Source organism: Siphateles boraxobius, unplaced genomic scaffold (assembly GCF_051911475.1).
Source record: "Siphateles boraxobius isolate OS27281-9 unplaced genomic scaffold, OSU_SipBor_1 60, whole genome shotgun sequence".
Classification (NCBI taxonomy): domain Eukaryota; kingdom Metazoa; phylum Chordata; class Actinopteri; order Cypriniformes; family Leuciscidae; genus Siphateles; species Siphateles boraxobius.
In genome coordinates, this window is record NW_027509187.1 from 1,078,658 (window position 1) to 1,096,619 (window position 17,962).

A 17,962-nucleotide genomic window follows, 5' to 3' on the forward strand; every position below is an offset into this window, starting at 1 on the left:
TACATACATGTTCCATCTGAACAAAACAAACCCTAGTGAAGTGTGTGTTCACTCACCGTTTGGTGCACAGACTGGGTGATCCCAGGTGTGCGTCTCTTAATCGGTAGATCCCAAAACACAACATGTTGTACGTCTTCAATGCTTTACAGAATAAATCACCATAACAGCCGCCATCCTGAAAAACAAAAAAATCATAAACGTTATATGGTGCTACTAAATTGCTAGAGGAACAGTTTTAGTATTTTACTATCAAGCCTCCAAACATCCAATCACGTCCTCTGATGTGAATCTTGTGTTGCACATCGAGGGATTTATTCTGTAAATGTGTTTTTATCAGCTTATCCGTTTGTCTTCTGATCGGATAAAAGATTATCCACCTCAATTAAGCGTACGAGTTGATAAACTCAACTTTATTTCTAGAGCACTTTCAAAAAACACAATAGGCACAATAGGTAATCATGTGTGCTGTACATAAAAATAACTAGAATAAACAAATACAGTCAACCAAAAATACATACAATTTACAACACATTATTAAAATCTAAGGAAAATAAATAAGTTTTTAACTCCCTCTGAAATGACCCTAGAGTAGATGATGTTATTAAAGACAACGAGAGTCTAGGATCTGCCACAGAAAAAGCTCTATCGAGAGACAGCTGATCAATTTATGCCCATCTTGGCATTTCCATCCAGCGTTTCTTAAGCAATATCCCAAAATTTGCATGAAAAATATATGGATGGAAACATAGCTACTGACATTTCATGTGTGTTCAAACGCTGTTCTGAGACACTGCATGTCATATAAACATGAATAAAACAGAAGACGTCTCACCCCCAGGTCAGCGAAGGGCCCGTCGTAGAGCGCCAGCTGAGCGACCCGGCACCGGTCTCTGTTGGCCAGAGTTTGAGGAGTGCTGTAACCTCCTCGCAGAGCGTTCTCCTCCGCCAGCAAACCCTCCAGCTCCGGTGTGGCTCCTCCCGTCACCAGCGTCCGGATCAGAGTCAGGATATTGTCATTGAAGTACGTCTGAGAGAGAAAGATATACGGAGGCATTAAAGGGATTGTTCACCCAGAAATGAAAATAAAATAATTTACTCGCCCTCAAGTCATCCTAGGTGTATATGATTTTCTTCTTTCAGACGAATACAATCAGAGTTATATTTAAAAATGTCCTGCTTTTCCAATACAGAGGAAAGGCCGTGAATGGCTGTTTCTGTTTTGAAGTCCATAAAAGTGCATCTAACCATCATAAAAGTGCATCTATCCATCATAACAGTGCATCATAAAAGCGCATACATCCATCATAAAAGTGCATCATAAAAGCGCATCTATCCATCATAACAGTGCATCATAAAAGCGCATACATCCATCATAAAAGTGCATCATAAAAGTGCATCTAACCATCATTAAAGTGCATCTATCCATCATAAAAGCGCATACATCCATCATAAAAGTGCATCATAAAAGTGCATCTATCCATCATTAAAGTGCATCTATCCATCATAAAAGTGCATCTGTCCATCATTAAAGTGCATCTATCCATCATAACAGTGCATCATAAAAGCGCATCTAACCATCATAAAAGTGCATCATAAAAGTGCATCTATCCATCATAACAGTGCATCATAAAAGCGCATCTATCCATCATAACAGTGCATCATAAAAGCGCATACATCCATCATAAAAGTGCATCATAAAAGCGCATCTAACCATCATAAAAGTGCATCATAAAAGTGCATCTATCCATCATTAAAGTGCATCTATCCATCATAAAAGTGCATCATAAAAGCGCATCTATCCATCATAACAGTGCATCATAAAAGCGCATACATCCATCATAAAAGTGCATCATAAAAGCGCATCTAACCATCATAAAAGTGCATCATAAAAGTGCATCTATCCATCATTAAAGTGCATCTATCCATCATAAAAGTGCATCTGTCCATCATTAAAGTGCATCTATCCATCATAACAGTGCATCATAAAAGCGCATCTAACCATCATAAAAGTGCATCATAAAAGTGCATCTATCCATCATTAAAGTGCATCTATCCATCATAAAAGTGCATCTGTCCATCATAAAAGTGCATCATAAAAGTGCATCTATCCATCATTAAAGTGCATCTATCCATCATAAAAGTGCATCTGTCCATCATAAAAGTGCATCTGTCCATCATAAAAGTGCATCTATCCATCATTAAAGTGCATCTATCCATCATAAAAGTGCATCTGTCCATCATAAAAGTGCATCATAAAAGTGCATCTATCCATCATAAAAGTGCATCTGTCCATCATAAAAGTGCATCTGTCCATCATAAAAGTAAATCTATCCATCATAAAAGTGCATCTATCCATCATAAAAGTGCATCTGTCCATCATAAAAGTGCATCTGTCCATCATAAAAGTGCATCAATCCATCATAAAAGTGCATCAATCCATCATAGAAGTGCATCTATCCATCATAAAAGTGCATCTATCCGTCATAAAAGTGCATCTATCCATCATTAAAGTGCATCTATCCATCATAAAAGTGCATCTGTCCATCATAAAAGTGCATCATAAAAGTGCATCTATCCATCATAAAAGTGCATCTATCCATCATAAAAGTGCATCTGTCCATCATAAAAGTGCATCTGTCCATCATAAAAGTAAATCTATCCATCATAAAAGTGCATCTATCCATCATAAAAGTGCATCTGTCCATCATAAAAGTGCATCTGTCCATCATAAAAGTGCATCAATCCATCATAAAAGTGCATCAATCCATCATAGAAGTGCATCTATCCATCATAAAAGTGCATCTATCCATCATAAAAGTACATCTATCCATCATAAAAGTGCATCTATCCATCATAAAAGTGCATCTATCCATCATAAAAGTGCATACATCCATCATAAAAGTGCATCTGTCCATCATAAAAGTGCAGTTATCCATCATAAAAGCGCATCTAACCATCATAAAAGTGCATCATAAAAGTGCATCTATCCATCATAAAAGTGCATCTATCCATCATAAAAGTGCATACATCCATCATAAAAGTGCATCTGTCCATCATAAAAGTGCAGTTATCCATCATAAAAGTGCATCTATCCATCATAAAAGTGCATCTGTCCATCATAAAAGTGCATCTGTCCATCATAAAAGTGCATCAATCCATCATAAAAGTGCATCAATCCATCATAGAAGTGCATCTATCCATCATAAAAGTGCATCTGTCCATCATAAAAGTGCATCTATCCATCATTAAAGTGCATCTATCCATCATAAAAGTGCATCTGTCCATCATAAAAGTGCATCATAAAAGTGCATCTATCCATCATAAAAGTGCATCTATCCATCATAAAAGTGCATCTGTCCATCATAAAAGTGCATCTGTCCATCATAAAAGTAAATCTATCCATCATAAAAGTGCATCTATCCATCATAAAAGTGCATCTGTCCATCATAAAAGTGCATCTGTCCATCATAAAAGTGCATCAATCCATCATAAAAGTGCATCAATCCATCATAGAAGTGCATCTATCCATCATAAAAGTGCATCTATCCATCATAAAAGTACATCTATCCATCATAAAAGTGCATCTATCCATCATAAAAGTGCATCTATCCATCATAAAAGTGCATACATCCATCATAAAAGTGCATCTGTCCATCATAAAAGTGCAGTTATCCATCATAAAAGCGCATCTAACCATCATAAAAGTGCATCATAAAAGCGCATCTATCCATCATAAAAGCGCTTTTATGATGGATAGCTGCACTTTTATGATGGATAGATGCGCTTTTATGATGGATAGATGCGCTTTTATGATGGATAACTGCACTTTTATGATGGATGTATGCGCTTTTATGATGGATAGATGCACTTTTATGATGGACAGATGCACTTTTATGATGGATAGATGCACTTTTATGATGGATAGATGCACTTTTATGATGGATGTATGTGCTTTTATGATGGATATATGCGCTTTTATGATGGATATATGCGCTTTTATGATGGATGGATGCACTTTTATGATGGATAGATGCGCTTTTTTGATGGATTAATGCGCTTTTATGATGGATGTATGCGCTTTTATGATGAATAGATGTACTTTTATGATGGATTGATGCGCTTTTATGATGGATAGATGCGCTTTTATGATGATTGATGCACTTTTATGATGGATGTATGCACTTTTATGATGGATAGCTGCACTTTTATGATGGATTGATGCACTTTTATGATGGATAGCTGCACTTTTATGATGGATTGATGCACTTTTATGATGGATAGATGCACTTTTATAATGGATTGATGCGCTTTAATGATGGATAGATGCACTTTTATGATGGATGGATGCACTTTTATGATGGATAGATGCACTTTTATGATGGATTGATGCACTTTTATGATGGATAGCTGCACTTTTATGATGGACAAATGCACTTTTATGATGGATAGATGCACTTTTATGATGGATGTATGTGCTTTTATGATGGATATATGCGCTTTTATGATGGATATATGCGCTTTTATGATGGATATATGCGCTTTTATGATGGATGTATGTGCTTTTATGATGGATGTATGTGCTTTTATGATGGATATATGCGCTTTTATGATGGATGTATGTGCTTTTATGATGGATATATGCGCTTTTATGATGGATGTATGTGCTTTTATGATGGATGTATGTGCTTTTATGATGGATATATGCGCTTTTATGATGGATATATGCGCTTTTATGATGGATGGATGCACTTTTATGATGGATAGATGCGCTTTTATGATGGATAGATGCACTTTTATGATGGATAGATGCACTTTTATGATGGATGTATGTGCTTTTATGATGGATATATGCGCTTTTATGATGGATATATGCGCTTTTATGATGGATGTATGTGCTTTTATGATGGATGTATGTGCTTTTATGATGGATGTATGTGCTTTTATGATGGATATATGCGCTTTTATGATGGATATATGCGCTTTTATGATGGATGGATGCACTTTTATGATGGATAGATGCGCTTTTATGATGGATAGATGCACTTTTATGATGGATAGATGCACTTTTATGATGGATGTATGTGCTTTTATGATGGATATATGCGCTTTTATGATGGATATATGCGCTTTTATGATGGATATATGCGCTTTTATGATGGATATATGCGCTTTTATGATGGATAGCTGCACTTTTATGATGGATTGAAGCACTTTTATGATGGATGTATGTGCTTTTATGATGGATATATGCGCTTTTATGATGGATGTATGTGCTTTTATGATGGATGTATGTGCTTTTATGATGGATGTATGTGCTTTTATGATGGATATATGCGCTTTTATGATGGATATATGCGCTTTTATGATGGATGGATGCACTTTTATGATGGATAGATGCGCTTTTATGATGGATAGATGCACTTTTATGATGGATAGATGCACTTTTATGATGGATGTATGTGCTTTTATGATGGATATATGCGCTTTTATGATGGATATATGCGCTTTTATGATGGATATATGCGCTTTTATGATGGATGGATGCACTTTTATGATGGATAGATGCGCTTTTATGATGGATTGATGCGCTTTTATGATGGATTGATGCGCTTTTATGATGGATGTATGCGCTTTTATGATGGATAGATGTACTTTTATGATGGATTGATGCGCTTTTATGATGGATAGATGCGCTTTTATGATGATTGATGCACTTTTATGATGGATGTATGCACTTTTATGATGGATAGCTGCACTTTTATGATGGATTGATGCACTTTTATGATGGATAGCTGCACTTTTATGATGGATTGATGCACTTTTATGATGGATAGATGCACTTTTATAATGGATTGATGCGCTTTAATGATGGATAGATGCGCTTTTATAATGGATTGATGCGCTTTTATGATGGATAGCTGGACTTTTATGATGGATTGATGCACTTTTATGATGGATAGCTGCACTTTTATGATAGATGCACTTTTATGATGGATAGATGCACTTTTATGATGGATAGATGCACTTTTTTGATGGATGGATGCACTTTTATGATGGATAGATGCACTTTTATGATGGATTGATGCACTTTTATGATGGATAGCTGCACTTTTATGATGGACAAATGCACTTTTATGATGGATAGATGCACTTTTATGATGGATAGATGCACTTCTATGATGATAGATGCACTTTTATGATGGATAGATGCACTTTTCTGATGGATAGATGCACTTTTATGATGGACAAATGCACTTTTATGAAGGATAGATGCACTTTTATGATGGATAGATGCACTTCTATGATGATAGATGCACTTTTATGATGGATAGCTGCACTTTTATGATGGATTGATGCACTTTTATGATGGACAAATGCACTTTTATGATGGATAGATGCGCTTTTATGATGGATTAATGCACTTTTATGATGGATAGATGCACTTCTATGATGGATTGATGCACTTTTATGATGGATTGATGCACTTTTATGATGGACAAATTCACTTTTATGATGGATAGATGCACTTTTATGATGGATAGATGCACTTTTATGATGGATAGATGCACTTTTATGATGGACAAATGCACTTTTATGATGGATAGATGCGCTTTTATGATTGATTAATGCACTTTTATGATGGATAGATGCACTTTTATAATGGATTGATGCGCTTTAATGATGGATAGATGCGCTTTTATAATGGATTGATGCGCTTTTATGATGGATAGCTGGACTTTTATGATGGATTGATGCACTTTTATGATGGATAGCTGCACTTTTATGATAGATGCACTTTTATGATGGATAGATGCACTTTTATGATGGACAAATGCACTTTTATGATGGATAGATGCGCTTTTATGATTGATTAATGCACTTTTATGATGGACAGATGCGCTTTTATGATGGACAGATGCACTTTTATGATGGATTGATCCACTTTTATGATAGATAGCTGCACTTTTATGATGGATAGCTGGACTTTTATGATGGATGGATGCACTTTTATGATGGTTAATGCACTTTTATGATGGATAGCTGCACTTTTATGATAGATAGCTGCACTTTTATGATAGATAGCTGCACTTTTATGATAGATAGCTGCACTTTTATGATGGATAGCTGGACTTTTATGATGGATGGATGCACTTTTATGATGGTTAATGCACTTTTATGATGGATAGTTGCACTTTTATGATGGATAGATGCAGTTTTATGGACTTCAAAACAGAAACAGCCACTCACTGCCATTATAAATCTTCCAAAGAGTGTGAAAGAAGAATGTCATTTACACCGAGGATGGTCTGAGGGCGAGTAAATCATGGGCTAATTTTCATTGTTGTGTGAACTATCCCTTTAAAGACGCAGGACAGCGCTTGAGGTCTGATGTCAGTGTTTTCAGTGAGACTTACAGCACTCATTAATGAATCCAACACACTGACGGCAAACGCCGTCCCACAGGCGAAGGGTTGTGTGAGATACAGCTCTGTGTCGGGGTCGTCGTCATCATCCTGGTCCAGAAACTGCACGTTTGAGTCGTTCACTGCAGACACACACATACACACTGATTGTTAGGAATGTAATTACTGTATTTAAGTGAGTGATATTCACAGGAAATAACAGGACAACACAGGGTCAAAAATGAACACTTTTTAATAAAAGTAACTGATAAAAGTAACTTTTATCAGTGCAGTGGCTTGTAGATTTAATAAGAACTTTATTAGAAGAACAAAAGCCTAAAAAAACAAAACAATGAATCCTGTCTAGTTAATGTTTTTCTCCACACCTTCCGAATTTCTGATAAAACCTGCCAAAAACAAGTCTGATCGTGAGTCATGTTTCACCACAAAATTAAACAAAAAATAAAAAACACATTTAAAATACATATTGCACAAAGATGGACCATTTTATGACTTTATTCTATTATAATTTTTTTATGACAATCCCCCCAAATACGAATTCTCATTACTTTTCCAGTCACAATTAAAGACATTTTAGATTAAATTTATAAATTTAATACAATTATTTTTTATTTGCATTCGTTGAACTGCCTTTTAGTTGATTTAAATAAATAAATAATTATTTTACCAGCAGATGTGTTACTTAAGCAATCTGTTACCTTGGTATCAGGGAAATTTGGTGAGTAAATGAAATGGACCAGGTAAGTGGATGGTAAATTAATAAAACGTTGTAAGAAGTAAAATGGTAAGAATAATAGCATAGAAGAACAATAAAGCTTATCTAAATGTTCTACTTTTTATCCAGACCTTCTTGAAGCAACATTATATTATGATGTATATTAATGGATGAGTCTGATAAAACAAGTCTATATTTTATATATATATATATATGTATATATATGTATATATATAAATATATATATATATATATATATATATATATATATATATATATATATATATATTTATATATATAATAAAAATAATGCAAAATGCAATTTCATGGTCAGTAAAAAACATTTATTGCCAGAAAATACTGTCAATTCATTGGCAGAAGTGGCAGGAAGTTCATTTTGGACCCTGAACTCGTGTGTTTCCAGTGTGAGACTGAGACACGGAGTGACGGATTCTTTTTTAAAGACAATTGATTTGCAGTTTGACAGGAAGGACCAGCGTCTCACCACACAAAAACACCCAGGATTCACAGCATGCGACAGTCACACACGGCGCTCATGCAAAAACACCCTCATAAAGCAACAGAGTGCATGAAAAGAAAAGCTAAAGTACTGACAGAACTGAAGGAATAGAGTCTACAGGATGAGAAATGAAGCAGGAGTCTCCGGTGAGCGCCCGTCAGCGGGTCTTACCCAGCTCAGTTATCATTGGGATGTTGTTTCCGCTGCTCTTGTCCTGGCTCAGAGAAACCAGGGGCAGCAACTTGTCTGTTTTAGCTATTAGCATAAAACAACCAGTTACCATAGCAGCTAGTTACCAGAAACCCAGAAACTAGCTTCAACATGACATCTAGCAACTTACCAAAACCACCAGTTCCTAAAACAGCCATTTACACACAAGCGCTTTTGAGTCAGTAAGACTTTTACCCAGGTTTCCATTTGTAATATTAGTAAACATGAACTAAGAATTAACAATACATTCTAAAGCATTTATTAATCTTAGTTAATGTTAATGTCACCATTTATTAATACATTATTAAAATTAAAAGTTTTACCTGGTTATATTATTTAATGGATTAATACATACTGTAACAAATGTATTGTTAGTTAATGTTATGATAAAGTGTTACAGATTTTTTTTTAAGTTTTTTTTTAAGCATGCTGCATTTATTTGATCTAAAATACAATAAAAACAGTAATATTGTCAAATATTATTACTATTTTAAAAAAAGTGTATTCTGTGTTAATATATTGTATGATGTAATTTATTCCTGTGATCAAAGCTGAATTTTCAGCATCATTACTCCAGTCTTCAGTGTCACATGATCCTTCAGTAATCAGTATAATATGACGATTTGATGATCAAGAAACGTTCATGATTATTATCAATGTTAAAAACAGTTCATATTTTTGTGTAAACTGTGATACATTTTATTTTTCCGGATCCTTTGATGAATAAAAAGAACAGCACTGATTTGAAATAGAATCTTTTGTAACATTATAAATGTGTTTTTGTCTCTCTTGATTAATTGAATGTGTCCTTGCTGAATAAGAGTGTGTGAGAGGTTGAAATGCGAGTCTCACCGAGCTCAGTGATGATGGGAATGTTTGCTCCTGTGGTTATAGACGCCTGTCGTACGAGTCCGTGAACGGGACTGTTCTCTGGAGAGGAGCGATCCATTCCAGGAGGAGTGAAACCTGGAGCAGGAACACAACAGAAGTTACAAACAAAACCATTCCATTCCTTTCTGACTCTCTGTTTGGCTTTCACTGCAAAAAAACCTAATTTCTCACTCATTAGATTAATGGAGTTTTTGTGTCCCAAAAGAAAGAAGTGATTCTGAACTGCCTGAAACGAGTCGTCAGTAATTCAGTCTCACTTCCTGCTGAACCTACGTGGGTTTGCAACTAATTTGCATAATGCAAGTCTATGGTCTTGATTGGCTGAACAGCGTCTCTTAGCTCCGCCCTCAAACACTGGTTTATCTGAGACTGGAAGAGTTTGGTTCGTTTGTTCGTATCACTGTGATTAAGAGCTGAGATCCAGATATGATAATGAGCACTTCGATTCTGACCAATCACAACAGACTGAGCTATGTGGGCCAATCAGAGCAGAGCAGCGTTCAGAGTGGCGGGGTTTAGAGAGACTGAATCTGTAGACGAAGCATTTCAGACACTGAGAGAAAAGAGCTGATGCTGCAGTGATTATTATGAGAATATTAAAGTGTTTTAGACCTTAAATGAATGTAAACCAGTTGTTGGAGACTCTAAAACAACATTAGGAACCTTTAAAATGGCATAACAGGGGCACTTTAAGATATTAAGAATCGTATGAAAATGAAGTGAATTTAAAATAAGAACTCTTTGAATCCAATCCCACTGTCAGATATTTGTTCTCGTTTTAAGCATAAACTCACTATCTGAAGTCTTAATATCTCAAGTAAATACTTTTTTATTAGACACATGTAATGGAAAACAAAACATGAATACTGAGGAATAAAATCCTCCGTTACCTTGAGAGTTGGCCTGCAGAAGTCCAATACTGTCATCAAACAGCATGGACTTGATGTTGAGAGACGCCAGAATACATTCCTTATCCTGCAGAGAGGCGTCGTCGATGTTATTCTGATTGGCTGACAGGATGACGCACATGTCACACAAGTTGATGTTGACGGCTCTCAGATCAGCCCGGCTCAATGGAGTTCCCTGAACGAGTGACAGGCGTCAGAAACACGTGGATGTACGCATCACTGGTGTAACAGAGAGAGACGCCACTCACTGGTAAGATGGAGACTTTGGGGAAGTTGTGTAGCGTCTCCCACTCTCTCTTCAGGTACTCCAGAGACCCCACGAACACGATGGGCTTCAGCTCATGATAATGGAAGTTACTGGCTCTCAGAGGCATCACCAGGTTACGCAGACCAATCAGGGCCGACTTCACGTCCCCGAATATACAAACCACCACGTGACCACTCAAAACGGTCATCGCTGCCTCACTCCGAGTCTGAGAGAGAACAACACACAAATATGATTTATAACTGACCTCACAAACACTAGTCTGACACCGTTAATAACTACAACTATTGAAAAAACTTTAAGGTTCATTGAAATAATATAAATGTTCAATTAAATTAAACATTAATTTAAAAAAAAATTCAGTTATACTTTTAGCAAACTGCCAAAGAAAAATGTCTCATTTAGTTGAAAACTGAAATAAAAAATAAATAGACACAAATAAGTAATAAAAATAAAACTGCCAATGGTTAGTTGGCAAGGCAACTTTTGTCATTTTCGTTTAATTTTGTTTAAGGCAAGACACTACAGGTGAATAGGGTAATTTTTTAACTAGCAGATATAACCATGAAACTTTATGAAAAAATATTACAAGTTTTCTGTAATTTCATGTTTAAATATGCAAATTAGGCATTATCTAATTAAATATGCACTAATTTGCATATATTTTTAAAAAACGAAATCTGAGTATTGGATAAAGCCAGGTTCAAAATAATTTTTTCATTGTGTTCACATATTAGATGGGGAAAAAATTACAGAGGGATTTATGGATATCTACTTTTGTTATCCTGCAAATCAGAATATACTGCCAATAGCCTTAAAAAAAATGATTTTCGCCATGTTTTGCCAGAGCTTTCTAACGGTGTGTGTGATGACAGGGTGCAGACAGCGATCGCGGAGCAGAGGGATGATTTATAACGACAACTTTTGATGAATTTAGCCGAAATCTACACACTTAATGTGTATTTCTGACTTTTTTTCACCACAAATCTGAAAGAAGACATGTTATTGAAGACAAATATCTCAAAATTGACCAGTAAAAAAAAAAACGATGTTTTTGCCTGCCGTGTCTCGCCTTAAGGACTAAAATCAATTAACACTAAAATTGAAATAAAACAAATAAAAAGAACTGAATATGCAACCAACAAAAAAAATCTAATTTCCGTCAAGTTTAGGTTAAAGTACTAAAATTACTAAAACTAAAATGAAAAATAACAACTAAAACTGACATAAAAATAATATAAAATAGACATTTTAATTGACATAAACTATCACAAAAACACAACAAAATTAATAATACTAAAATGGAAAACATACAAATAAAATCTAATTTAAAATATTAATAAATACTATAATACAATATAAAATATGATACTATAACACTGGTCTGGCATCTAAATATTGGAAAACACAAAGTTTTAAAATGTCATTTCACTCAATTCTGTTTTGTACTGTTCTGATTATCTCTTACCAGGAGGACCTTCTCTATGTCTTTTGATGGACACCAGTGAAACATTCCTGTAGAATCATATTTCTTTATGTTCTCATCCATTGTTTCCATTTGATCGTGTCCTGGGACCAGCAACGGGTCATGCCTGAAATAAACAAACCACAAACAACAGTGAAAAGTTAAAATAGCTACATCTTGACTCGAGCAAATACATGTTCCGGTTCCATTTGTAACCAATGACACGCTTTACTCTTTATAAATCATACATTTGAGGAGAATGAATTGGATCCTGGCATTCACGGCTCGTGTTACAGGACATGATGGAGAACAGGCAGTCTCGGGGACGTTTGATTGGCCCATTAAAGAGGTGAAGGTTTCGGCACATGTCAGAGAGCTTTTCCATCCGTCAGACACAGCTGGCTGTTGTGACTTTATTTCAATCTCCCTCCCCTCCATCATTAGGCCATTAGAGTCTGAGCTCTAGACGGCTCTCTTCACTTCCTCCAGCTCTCTGTCCATCACATTTAATGCACACCGTGACAGCGCTCAGCAGCGCGGCGCTCACCTTCAAACCTGTGCCACATTACATCACAAACACACTTTCCCTGTCCTGATGTGCATTCAACGGTTCATATAAAAAAAATCTGTCGAGAACATGGGTCATGCTGAAAAAACAAAAACAAAAAAAAACTTTTATAATAAATTTTGCATACCTAAAACTATATAATTTGTTTTTCGTATTATCACATTATTTTATGACAATTCACCTCTCAAAACCTAAATCACATTACTTTTCCAATTACAATTATATTACAATATTATAAACAATGATATATATATATATATATAACTTTATTATAAATTAATGTATAGTTTTTTACATGAAATTTATCAATATAATAAATTTATATTATTATTGTTATATAGGAAAAAATTCAATTAAAATAATTTTTATCACTAATTGTGTTACTAAACCAATCATTTAGATTTTATTTTCTCATTTAAAAAAGTTTCAAAATGAACTCATCATGAAAATAATGTCACAAAGCAGAAAAATTGTTCAGTGGTGTTTTCACGTTCAAGGACTTTTAGTTTGTTTTCGTGATTTCCTGCGTTTCCTTTCTATTGTCATTGTTTCTAGCACGTTGGTTGTCATGGTTACTTGTTTCACTGATTTCACACACCTGTTCCTTGTTTTTTTACCTTAGTTAGTTGTGTAGGCCTATATAATGCCCTCAGTGACATGTATTTCTCGTGTTGGATTATTCTCTCCCTAAGTTACTTATAGATTTGCTTTGCCTCGTCTTGACCGTGACAACAATGTTAATGGTTCTAAACATAAGCGTCATTTTCCTCATGCAAAATAAGATTTTAGAGTGTAACGTGACCTGGACATGTTTTGGTTCTGATGAATGTGAGCTGCTGTCGAGATGAGTGTTATCAGACGTGACATCAGACTCGACTCCATCAGACGTTCACTGACAGCAGATTCATAAAGACTCAATCTCTCGCAGTGAAACAACGTTTAATGTTTCCACAAACAGCCTCGCTCGCTCTATTCGATCCTCTCAGGGGCTTGGTTTGTCAATGCTGAACACATTTATACCATCCTCGCCAGCAGAAAGTCAATAGCTGGCTGTTCTACTCATAGCGGTCAGACAAGAGTGAGTGTGTCTCAGTCGGGTCCTGTAGCTGCATATGGATAAGACCTGACACAAACACACTGAAATACAGGTTGATACGAAACATCATTTGGGATTATCATGGAAAACGAAGATAGTGAATATAATGTAAATTGCATAAACATCCTGGAGAAATTCTTTAAACATAAAGCTAAATAAAGTGGAATGATTTTTAGATCACTCAGATTTATGAAGAATAATTATGTCACTAAGTTACTGAACATACACTAGAAAAAAATTTATGTAGGATTTACTTTCAAACAATTTTCAGTCAGAAATTGCTAATACATTTCACAAATAATAACAAAGAAGTGGCAAGTGACACCTTGAATTTAAACGTGTATAGTATATATATATATATATAAATTGCTTGTTGCTGAAATATATATTATATATTGCAGCTAAAAATAAATAAATACAAATATTTTTTAAATTATATAATTTTGTATATAATTTTCTGGAATGATTTTGTTGCTTAAATGCATACATTCATATATATATATATATATATATATATATATATATATATATATATATATATATATATATTATATACACACACATATACTGTAGAAATAAATGAATACAAATTTTCTGGAACGATTTTGCTGCTGGAATACATACACACACATAATAAAACTGATCATGTATAGTGCTAATATAACTAGGACACTGGCCTCAGATTGAGAGGTGGTAGAAATACTAGATGAGAGAATATTTCGGTTATTTTGCATTGTTTATTATGAATGTGTGTCCATTGGCTGAGATCAAACCCTCTGATGTTCTCCAGGCTATGAAAAGCATCGCTGCGCTGAGAGAGTCTCTCTCCTCACATAACCTGACACTAACATGCTTTCTAAAGAGCTGGATTCAATCTGCTCTTCATTACGAATGCACCCGGGCCCGCAGTCACCGCAGCTGATACACACACCAGTGTTTTCTCTGAGCCGTGAGGCACAACTGTGCAGACAATCCAACGCCTCGTATAAAACTAGCCTGAAACGGTTATCCTGCTGTTTCTGTGTCACAGGCCCATACAATAGAAGTGCACAGCTGTGAAAATGAAGACAACACGTTTCAGTCAGCGCTTTTCTGCAGCCTGGAATGTGAATGTTACACTTCACAACTCTGTTTGATAATGCTAATCATTATTTAAAGTAGTTAAACTGCAGTCACACTAAAAGGCTAAACAAAAAGTTATTTAAATGTGTTTTTAAGCATAATATCAGATGATATTTACTTGTTTTGCAATCAGAGCAGTTTTAATCTGCTAGTATTGTATTACACAATAATAGGGCTAGTGTTAATTTACGTGTGAATGTAATTTAGAATTATTGGAGTAACTATGAGGAATTTCACCGTTTACATATTTTTTGAAAAATGTAATAAATGACATGTTAATTTATGACAAATAGCCTATTAAAAAAATCAGGAAACTAGATGAGGTAAAATACACCATGCGTATGAGTTGACCTCCTCTAGATTTGTGCTTATGAAAGTGCAATAATTCTGATGAAATACATTTCTCAAATGACAACAATCGTTGTGATTATAATTTTGAGCAAAATAATCATTAGCAATTTATTCTAATTTTACAATTTATGCAGCAAGACAAAAATGTGACTAAGTTTTCATTGACTAAAAACTAGACTAAAATGCTCAGATTTTTGGTCAAATAAAACTAGCTGACAAAATTAATATTAAATAGGACATACAGAAAAAAGCATGTCGTCTATAAACCGAGACAAAATTAATCAGTAATTCGTTTTGTTAACCGTTACATTTATATGAAATGTTCAAACAAACCAACAGACTGTGCAAGTCGAGGTATATATATATATATATATATATATATATATATATATATATGGTTAATATTAATATATGATTCATTATTTGGTGATTTATATCCCTCTAAATCCCACTTGTTGTCAATTACAGTCTATATAATATGAATCATTCCTGTCTGGTGTCTTGATAAAGTATTCAGAAAATATTATTCTCATTCCATCATTGCATATTAATGGCTTTTATTAATTCAATAGCAGCTCTTTCATCCGTCAGAATCAATAAATGGATGTGTGATTCCGACGGACAGGATAAAAGGCAGGTTCTGGAGTTAAAAGCAGGCGTCGTGTCGGACAGCACTAAGTGCGGGTGAGACTCGGGAGGGATTCGGGCAGCAGAACTACAGCCTGAGGCAACAGAGACTGATCCTGGACTCTGATTGGCTGGAGTCACTGCTGTCGTTTTGTGTGAGGATAGAGATGCCCAGTGCACAAACACGAGCAAGAACTAGACTGACATTTCTGAAGTATACAGTATGAGAAGAATCTGTGCAAAACTCACCATCACAATGCTTTATAGTCGATCATCTAATCATATTTGTTTGATTATCCCTAGAAAAAAAACTGTCTATGGACGCTCGGCTTTTAGTTTCGCTGCTCCAAATGATAGGAATGTGCTGCAAAACTCATTTCAATCTCTGCTTTTTAAAAACTATTAAGGAGAGTTTTTATCACAGCTTGTGAATGTTTTAAATGTATGTGTGTGTGTGTGTGTGTGTATTGTAATATGTTAGTATGTCCTTTAGGAGATCTTAATTCTCCTGCCAGGCTGTCGTTGAAAATAACTTGTTCTTAAAGGACAATTCCGGCCAAAAATGACCCTCGGGCTAAATAACACATGTGTACCTAGTCGACCGTACTCTGGGATGCGTTTCCATCATAATCGAATGTACCCAGTTTTAACGTTAGTTTTAGTTTAACCACAGATTAGCTTATAACGCAAGTGTATGGGGCATCGAATAAGTAAAAATAAAAATGGCTAGTTAACCCTCTGAGGTCGACTATCGCAGGGGCGCGATAGTCTCGCTTTTTGTCTTATCAGTGCAAAAGAAACTCAAAATACTCTGTTGATTTTGATCTTACATATTAAGTGTTGTACATCATTAGATCCTGATAAGTGTCTATTTTTTGTGTGGATACTCACAATAAAAACAAAGTGTTGTGCTTTTCGCCAAATAAAGAAAAACAAACATGATGCGCGTTCTGCCTTCTCTCTGTCAGTGAAGTCCATTCTGAAACGCGTCCGAAAATTAACTGTAATTCCGCGAATACTTGTCATACAGGCACGAGTGTTTTTCCATAATGAAGCTTGAACTCTCTTCTTTTAAATGAATTCATTTATATAAAAAAACAAATATTCTCAGTTTATGTAATCTGTATGAAAAGAGAGGTCAGTCTTTTTCTTTCCAGCTCATTATACCTAATTACGCGTTAATGTGCCACGCCCACGGAGAGCGCGCGGTATTCAAACGCAAATGATCTCAGACAAGCCATTAAAACATGCCAACAACAACATTTATAGTGTTATAAAACACATCGTGTTCAGTAAGTATCTTACTAGAGCTGTGTACACAGTGTATCCCTACGCTGTGAGGAATAATACTATCTAATAACCCTGAAAATGTACCAGAAGTGGTAATTTCATTTCGAGGAGCAACGGATCCAGCTGATGTAGTAAGTCATTTATTCTTAAGTGCTTTGTTCTAATCGCGATATTGAATATTGTCTGACTGTAAACTGCAAAAAGACTGTTTAAATATGAATTGCGTGTCTGTGTGTAGGCTAAATAATGAATGAACGGCACAGGTGCGCACGCGCTTTGTTTACTACAGTTATACAGCGCGCGTCTGTGCCGTTCATTCACTCTCGCACCTACATTAGTAAACGTTATGTTTACATGAACACATCCAAACTATATTGCTTTAGCCTACTACTTGAAATAAAATGTCTGTATAAGCAACAAACTGCAAATTCACATGTATATGCTAATATATCATACACAATATGTTACAGACTAAATATGAATGTTTAGACAAGATTTTGTGATTAGTTT

At 35.1% G+C, this 17,962-nt stretch overlaps 1 protein-coding gene across 1 annotated transcript in view; it reads right to left on the reverse strand.

Moving 5' to 3' along the window:
* LOC143718272 (calcium-activated potassium channel subunit alpha-1a-like) overlaps window positions 1-17,962 on the reverse strand; it is a 95,506-nt gene that overhangs the window by 7,308 nt on the left and 70,236 nt on the right. Inside the window, exons 22-29 of the mRNA XM_077209294.1 lie at window positions 12,402-12,525; window positions 10,917-11,141; window positions 10,651-10,843; window positions 9,722-9,835; window positions 8,831-8,914; window positions 7,416-7,546; window positions 833-1,027; window positions 57-175 (exon numbers count right to left, since the gene is read on the reverse strand). Coding sequence (XP_077065409.1) covers window positions 57-175; window positions 833-1,027; window positions 7,416-7,546; window positions 8,831-8,914; window positions 9,722-9,835; window positions 10,651-10,843; window positions 10,917-11,141; window positions 12,402-12,525 — 1,185 coding nt within the window. The remainder of the gene's footprint in view (window positions 1-56; window positions 176-832; window positions 1,028-7,415; window positions 7,547-8,830; window positions 8,915-9,721; window positions 9,836-10,650; window positions 10,844-10,916; window positions 11,142-12,401; window positions 12,526-17,962) is intronic.